The following is a 9040-nucleotide window of genomic DNA, read 5'->3' on the forward strand; positions in this document are numbered from 1 at the left end:
TACCAGTTATGGCAAATTGTTTTTCATCTTAGTATCTAGTGATGTTTTTTACTAAATGGAGACATGAAGCCTTGATATCCACAGATAAATGTAATATTTTCCTTAAGCTGAGACTGTAAAGGTTTCAAAGGTTAAGCTTTTCTCCAAAGGATTAACTAAAAATAGCTTGGCTACTTCCCGGTTCTTTTTTCTATAGACAAAAGGACTTCCTCCCTAAACCTTTCCCAGGTGCAGGCTATTCAGCCAGGTTCTTGAAAACCTGGCTCAGGAAGCCAAAACAGCGGGACTCCTCCCAAGCCTTTTGACCTTCCCTTTCACCTTCCCCCAACTGAGCTCAGGGGCTATAGATATGTTAATTGGGCCTGAGAAACCAAGTTGCAGGCCTGGAATTCGAACCAGTGAAGTACGATGTAAAGTTGCCTGAATGTCTGGAGAATTACGTATGCTAGCTGTACCTTGTCTTAGTCCCTCCCAGCTTGGTGTAAAGCTCATCCCCTAAATAAAACGGAGACGCAGGCCGGCCCAGGTGTGCATTACAGGCAGGCGGTGAAAGTGTGCACTACGGCTAGCAGGCCGTGCATTATGGCTTGCAGGCCGTGCATTACAGGCAGGCGGTGAAAGTGTGCATTACAGCTGGCAAGGCATGCATTACGGGCATAGCTAAGATGTTTACCTTACAGGACCTGACTGCCCTCATGGCTAATATGTTCACCACTCCTGATCTGCCTGATGCCAGTAATGTATCCATTCTGGTTTCAGGGTGTCTCTTTGTCTCCCTCTTTGTGTCTTTCTTTGTATTATTTTGTTATCCCTATCGCCGCCAGATATCCCCTCCTCATGAACCAAACACTCGTGTCGAGGCCGGTCCCCCACAGTTGGTGTTGTTAGGTGCTATTGAGCTGGTTCTAACTCATCGCAACCTTATGTATAACAGAGCAAAACATTGCTCAGTCCTGAGCCATCCTCACAGTTGTTGTTACATTTGAGCCCATTGCTGCTGCCACTGTGCCATTCCTTTTCCTTGGGCGCCTTCCTCTTTTTCATTGACCCTCCACTTTACCAAGCATAATGTCCTTCTTCAGGGACTGGTCCCTCCTGATAACATGTCTGAAATATGAGAAACAATGTCTGGCCATACTGGCTTCCATGGAACATTCTGGCTTTACTTCCTCCAACAGATTTATTTGTTCTTTTGGCAGTCAATGGTATACTTTTAATATTCTCCTCTAAAATCATAAATTCATCAATTCTTTTACAGGAATGTTGGGTAGAAGTGTTCCAGCCTGCCATGCAGTCTAAGGAAGGTTGAACAAAGCCACTGGGGAGTCTTTGATCCAAAGCTGGTTGTCAAAGATGTCCCATGTATCCCATGACCTGTTGTAGCATACCTGCCATATTCAGTCTGGGAGTAGTCCATGAGATGCATGGCCCAGTCACAAACACCCAAGTAGATTTCAGAGTACAGTGGCTTACACCATTGACCAGTTGCACACCTCGTACTTGGAGATCACATAGGTACACTCTCAAGGGCACTATTGAAAAGCATATAGCTATACGATCAGATTTGTATCTGCAAAAGAATATTCCACTGCAGTGAGATAATGATAATTCAATGACAGATAATGATGACCTAGACTAGGATTGTATCAATGATACTGAAGATTTGTAGAAAGGATCATTAAAGAAAACAGTGAACTGGACTTGTTAATTGACTAGAAGAGGTAAGGGTAAAGGAGAAATCAAGGGGAGGCCCTCTGCTATCAGTTGTGTTGTGCATGGATATTGGTGCTATTCATTGAGAGGAACTGAAAAGATTGTTGTTGTTGTTGTTATGTGCCATCGAGTTGATACAGACTGAGAGTGAACCTATGTACGAAAGAACAAGATATTCCCCAGTCCTGTGCCAACCTCACAATCGTTGCTACATTTGCGCCCATTGCTGCTGCCACTGTGTCAATCCATCTCATTGGGAGTCGTCTTCTTTTTTGCCTACCCTTTACTTTGCCAAGCATGGTATCCTTTTCCAGGGACTGGTCCCTCCTGACAACATGTCTGAAGTCTAAGAGATAAAGTCTTACCATCCTGGTTTCTAAGGAGCATTCTGGCTATACTTTTTCCTACACAAATTTGTTTGTTCTTCTGGATGTCCATAATACTTTCAATATTTTTTTCCAACACCTTGACTTAAATGCATCAATTCTACTATGGTCTGAAACATTCATTGTCCAGTTTTCATATGCATTTGTTGGTTGCTTATCCTTCATTTTCAACTGTTAATTTCTTAGACATTTTATATATTGATAATCTACTGAAAAAACCAGTATCTGATTTTCTGGGTGTTTAAATCCACTGCTTTATAGATATTCCTGTACAATGTCATTCATGGTATCTTGTTTCTTTGTGAGTTTGTTGTTTCTGTTTTTGTCGCTATAGTAAACTTTTAGGATGAGGTGAATTATTTTCATCCATAATTTCTGCCTAGAACTACAAGGGGGCTTCAAAAATCTTTTTAATGGAATAGAGAGAAAATAGAATTTTTCTATGAATTTTTGAAGACCCACATATTCCAAACTGATTTTGAAGGCCAGTTCTGACTCTTGATAATTTATTTTATCGTAATTGATAGGAATCCTGTGGGCCTAAATTGGAGGCCCTGTCTTCCTGAGAGGATGTTTCTTCTACAAGAACTATTTTCCAGGCAGCATATCAATCTGAGATGACTTTTAACTCTTTTTAAGGATTCTAGCTTAGTGTAGAAATATAAGATTCAGCATTTTCTTCCTTCTGCCACCTTATTTATATTGCCCCTGTCTGAGGCAGTCATTGTGGTCAGGAGCATGTTCTATGTTAATTGCTTAGGCTAGGTCTTGTCATCACTTGTGTTCAAAAGTATGAGGGGAGCATCAGAAAATTTGTGGGGGGAAAATGGAATTTTTCTGTAAAATATATAAACATTATCTGATTCATAAGGAAGGTGGGATGGAGCGCTGCTAGAGTGGATAATTTCACCCAAGAATACTAGTACCAAAAGAATAGAAAATTAATATTGGGTAGGAAAATAGCAGATGTCCACCTCAGAGGATGATCTGAATGTAACAGTAGAAGAGAATTTTTTTATATAAGCTTTATTTAGAATGGAAGGAATTTTAAATAAATATATATCACTATTTCAGAGTTCTAAGAAATTAAACATGCCATTGCTGAAAGATACAGATGTTCTTTATTCAAAGGAGGGTCTACTTTATGGAAAATTTTCAAAATTAACAGAATGGGGAAATCAGGGCATTCTAGTATTTGACCCAAAATTGTATTTTAAATCAGTAAATCATACAAACTTTCTCTCCTACTGTGGAGTGCTTGAGTTTCAACTCTACCATTGCTTGTTCTCTAACCATAAGCAGTTTTCTAGACTCTCCGAATTTTTCTCATTCATAAAACAGGGAAAATAGAATCTGCTTTGCCTAGTTCTTAATGAGTATTAAATGAACAAATACTTTAAAACTAACTTGTATCCTGCTTTTATTAATGCTTGCTATTATTATTATCTACAAAATGTGGATATTGAGACTTTTTACTTTGCTTTCAAAATAAAGCATCTTGCAAATATAGCATCTAAGGAAAGCATACTATCTCTGCCTTTTAAAATTATTTTTCAGATTCCTTCAAATACACCAGAAATGTGTTGTATTATTAGGGCATCACCAGGAACTAGAAAAGCGAAAATTAAAGCTGTTACTGTAAAGAAGAAATACTCCCCTTGTAAAGATATTCCCCAAGGTAATGTAGTATAAATGAGGAACCGATTATTTTAGTAATGTAAAACATTTTTTTCTTTATGAACTATTTTTGTATACTCAGACTTCAATTATAAAATGAATTCTTAGTGTTCTTGCACAAAGTGGAAATGATAATATTATAAAAAGCCTGGTTAGATTTCAGATCCTGAATAAAAAAATTTTTGAAAGATAAATATTCATCTTTTGGGATACTGGCTTATACTATTGATTTGAAATGAGTAGTCTTAAATGTTGTTGTTGTTAAAGTGCCATCAAATCAGTTCCTACTCATAGCTATCTGGTGTGCTTCAACTGCGGACTTTGTGATTAACAGTCTAATGCTGAGGATATGTGTGTGTGTGTGTGTGTGTGTGTGTGTGAAAGTGTGTGTACAAGTAAGTCCAACTACATTGAAAAACTGTTGGGAATCTTTATCAAAACAAAGCATGTGCATACCTGAAGACCCAGCCGTTCCACTTCCAGGAATATACCTATCTGAAATACGTACATATGTTCATGTCAGTACTATTTGCAATAGACCCAAACTAAAAACTATCCAAATTTCCATAAATTATAAAATGAATAAATAATGATACTTGTTTATTAGAATACTAACTACCAATGATAATCAACAATATATAATTTCACACAACAATATTGATGAATCTTACAAACTTAGGGAGTTGGAATTTATAGTGTACATTTAGTATTATTTCCATGTTTTTTTAAATTTTTTATTGTGAATTGAGTGAAAGTTTACAGGGCAGACCATAAATTTTACATTCAACAAATCATATACTTTGTTTCATTACAATGATTAGAATCCCCTTCATGTGCCGTCAGTTAACAGTATTTCTCTCTATTCATTTTAGCTTTTTTTTTTTTTTTTTTAAACATTCAGGCATATATAATAATCTACACCACCAAAGGGCACATTCTTCAAGTCTGCCTCCTGGCCACCAGCTCTCAGTCCCTCTCTTTCCATGAATCTAGAGTCCTCAGCTCCTCCCTTGCTCCATGTCCCCATCTCTGCCTACATCTCTAGTGTTGCTGTTTCTCTGGATAAGGTCCCGCATTCCACTTGTGCTCTTCTCCCTTGATGGCCCTAGGGTCCTCTGTTTCTGGACTGTAAGATTAACTACTCCCCTGTTTTTGTTATGAAATTTCTACGTTTACAATTGTGACAGTCACAATTAGTCATAATAACAATTACTCATTATTGAATCATAAAAATCTTATCCCCATCTCTTTTTACTAGACCCATCTAGACAAGATGAAAACTATTCAGTGGGGACTCTATCTTCCCCCCCACACACTCTTAAACTAAACTCCCTCTTGAAACCTTGTAAGCTAGTCACTTCCTGCCTTTATCACCCCTTATTTTATGTAGCCAATATCTACCCTGTATACAGAGGTATATACTTGATGCGAAGACTCCTTCCCTCTCTTGGTATTTTGAGCTACTACCTCCATGAATATAGATCAAGTTCATCAAATTGTAGCAACTTACCCTCATTTCCTTTATCAAAAATTGTTTTCTTTTTTATCTTCCTCTAGTTGAGTTCTGATTATCAAGCCATTGAGGCTGTTAAATGGGTACTGTCTGTAAGTTTGGGTGTTCTTGTACATCTCCCTTCACTTTATATCAGTGGGATGCTTCACTCTCAACTCTAGCCCTCTGGGGCTATGTCCTTGTCCATGGACTCAGGTGTCCTCAGGTCTCACCACACTTTGGATCAACCAGAGCTGCATCTTCTCTCTCTCATCTCCAGGTCAAACGGAGTCTATGGAACTGATTAAATTTAGCCCATTTCTTCATTGCTACCTTTCTCCCTCTTCCACTCACCAATAGATCAGTGTGGTTGCCAGCAAGCTTGCCTGTCTGTTCATGTGTTCACTTTGAGTTTCAGTCTTAGAGGGGGGTTTTTCCTGAAGGGACTTGATTGCTTGCCTTGATGGTTTCCCGGCCAACAACTTGCTTATTCTTGTAGTAACCAATCATACTGCCATTTTTGTTTTGTTTTTTTCCTGATGATCTTTCTTTGAAGATGTATCTTCTGTCACTCTAGCTGTTCCTAGCAGGTCTGCTTTTCCTTTCTAGTGGGAATGTCCCACCTCAGAAGGTTGGGATGGGGCTCAGGATTCCATCTAGAGTCCTGTAAAGGCTTTGCATGAGGCCTATTTCACTGGGCAAGTTGTAGAACCCCTTTTATGTATTCCAATCAGTTATAGGCTAAAGATGGGCTTACAAGCTTTCTGTAATGTTGTTTACCAACATTCGTTTCTATCCCACTCAAGTGTCTGTTTTACAATAGTAGCTCTGGTAGCATAGTAGTTATGAATTGGGCTGCTAACCTCAAGGTCAGCAGTTCGAAACTACCAGCTGTTCTTCAGAAGAAAGATGAGGCTTTCTGCTCCTGTAAAGATTTGCAGCCTCGGAAACCCTGTGCAGGGTCACTATGAGTCAGAACCAACTCCTCAGTACTTAACAACAACAACAGGTAAGGGAAACCAATATTCATAAGACATTCAGGCATCTTAGTATTATATCCCCTCTTCAGACTAAGCCTCAATCCCTGTATCACATAGCCCTGTTGTTCCAAGTTTGAGCATGCATCACTATTTACCTCTGTCCCATTTAGCCCATGCAAATCTGTCTCAGTGTTCCCCCTATCTACCTTGTTCTTCCACCCCCTCCCCTTGCTTGTGTATTGCCCTCCCCCACACCCAAACTATGATGTGTCTGCCCCCTACCCTGTGCTCTATTGTTGCCTCCCTCCACCTCCCCCATATCTGCCACACCACCCCCACCAGTAACCAACAAAAAAAAAAATTTTTTTTTTCCCTTTCGGTATGGGAATCTTTTCTTAAGCTTTGACAATAATGGTCTTATGTAATATTTGTCCTTTTGTGATTTATTTCACTAAGCATAATGTCCTCAACGTTCACTCATGTTATGTGGTGTCTTATAGCTTCCATGTTATTCTTCAAGGTAGCATAATATTCCTTTGTGTGTATGTACCACAGTTTGTTTCTGCATTCTTCCATTGATGGGGACTTAGGCTGCCTCCATCTTTTTGCTATTGTGAATAGTGCTCCTATGAACATTGGTGTGCATAAATCTGCTCGTGTTATGGTTCATATTTCTTGTGAATATATACCAAGTAGAGGAATTGCTAGATCATATGGTATTTCTATTTCCAACTTTCTGAGGAAGCGCCATACTGTTGTCCAGAGTGGTTGGACCATTTTGCAATCCCACCAGCAATGTAGGAGGGTCTTAGTTGCTCCAAATCCATACCAGGATTTATTGTCCTCTGCATTTTTGAACTTTGCTGTTATTGCTGATGTGAGATAATATCTCATTGTTGTTTGGATTTGCATCTCTCATTATGGGTCAGAACCAACTCGAGGGCATTTCACAACAACAACAATGGCTAATGATCATGAACATTTCTTCATGTGTTTGCGGCTGCCCGAATCTCCTCCTTGGTGAAGTGTCTCTTCATATCCTGTGCCCATTTTTAATTGGGTTACTTGTCTTTTTCTTGTAGAGATGTTGTAGTTTTCTGTAGATTTTAGAAATGAGTCCCTTATCTGATGTGTCATTGCAAAAGATTTTCCCCCATTCTGTGGGCTCCCATTTTACTCTTTTGGTGAAATTGATGCACATAAGTTTTAATTTTTAGAATGTCCCAATCATCTATTTTGTCTTCTTTTGTTTGTTTAATTTTCTGAATGTTTTGTAGTCTGTGCCTTGTATTGTTGTTGTTGTTGTTATGTGCTGTGGAGTCAGTTCCAACTCATAGTGACCCTGTACAGGGTTTCCGAGGCTGTAAATCTTTACGGTAGCAGAAAGCCTCATCTTTCTCCCACTGAACAGCTGGTAGTTTCGAACTGCTGACTTGTATTAGAGCCCTTAAATTTGTCCCTGTTGTTCCATTGATGACCTTTATAATTCAGGGATTCACATTTAGGTATTTAATCCATGCTGAGTTGGTTTTTGTATATGGCATGAGGTGAAGGTCTTGTTTCAGTCTTTTGCATATCACTTTCCAGTTCTACCAACACCATCTGTTGAAGAGACTATGTCTTCCCCATTCAGTGTACTTTGGCCTTTACAAAGATCAGTTGGCTGTATATGGATGGGTTAATTTCTGGATTCTCAATTCTGTTGCATTTATCTATGTATTTTTCATTGTACTAGTACCAGGGTATTTTGACCACTGTAGCAATGTAGTAAAAATTAAAATCAGGGAGTGAGAGGCCTCCAAGTTTGTTCTTCTTCTTAAGCAGTGCTTTGCTTATCCTGAATGTTTATTTCCATATATTTTATAACTAGGCAACTAGTTATTGTTTACATGAAGTATGAAGCCAGATACAAAACTGATGAAAATTAAAATAATGGATGCCCTTGCAAGTTTGAGAATATTAATTGGGAAATGGTTAATGGTAATATTGTGTTTCATTATTTAGGTGTTGATTTTATAAATGTGTTAGGATTGTAAAAACTTATACTTTAGGATCATGATGTGGCATTGTAGAATAAGCACTGGACTGCTAACTTTAAGGTTGGCAGTTCAAACCCACCAGCCACTCTTCAGAAACCTTGCACAAGGTCGCTTTGAATCAGAATTGGCTTGATGGTGCTTATTAACAACATATTATACTTAAATAGAAAGTTGAAAAATAAAAATAAATGGAGAAACCTCTCTTAATTTGACCTTTTGGGCCTGTCTTGTCTGCTTTAAGTATTGTAGAAATTCTGGTCTTAAGTATGCAACAATTTAAACCAAAGTGTATCTGGGAGGTCCTTTTGAGCATGTTGATATAAGTGCAACTAAGACCAAATTTTTTACTTTAATTCATAGCTTAATTACTTTAATTGATGCATGTTGAACCAATGGTGCTACCGCTTGGCTTCCTCTAAGTTCTCGCCATAACAGCACTGGCCTCATCTAAGTCATTCTCTTTTAACCTTTGGATACTTATCTTTGCTTTTCCTTTAATAAAAATAGCAAAGCCCCAGGCTAACTAGTAAGCGTGTTATTTTAAACATGCTACAGCCTATTTTTAGTTATGGCATTTACAGTTTTAGCTAGTTTGGCAGTAATCTAATCAGGACTACAGGGTGAAGCTTACTTTCAATAGTGTAAGACCCTGTTTAATATGCCGCTTGTTCATGAACAGTTGGCATTATGCTAGTTAAAGAGAAAAAAGTTGGTGGAAATGAACCACTAGAAGAGTACAACAGAGATGTGTGA

The 9040-nt window shown here is 38.4% G+C and overlaps 1 protein-coding gene across 1 annotated transcript in view; it reads left to right on the forward strand.

The window, feature by feature from the left end:
* LOC102832054 (uncharacterized protein DDB_G0271670-like) overlaps window positions 1-9040 on the forward strand; it is a 130196-nt gene extending 121156 nt beyond the window's left edge. The window contains exons 10-11 of the mRNA XM_006872947.1: window positions 3657-3777; window positions 8967-9040. Of these exons, the coding sequence (XP_006873009.1) occupies window positions 3657-3777; window positions 8967-9040 (195 nt within the window). The remainder of the gene's footprint in view (window positions 1-3656; window positions 3778-8966) is intronic.

Source organism: Chrysochloris asiatica, unplaced genomic scaffold (genome assembly GCF_000296735.1).
Source record: "Chrysochloris asiatica unplaced genomic scaffold, ChrAsi1.0 scaffold00215, whole genome shotgun sequence".
Taxonomy (NCBI): Eukaryota; Metazoa; Chordata; class Mammalia; order Afrosoricida; family Chrysochloridae; genus Chrysochloris; species Chrysochloris asiatica.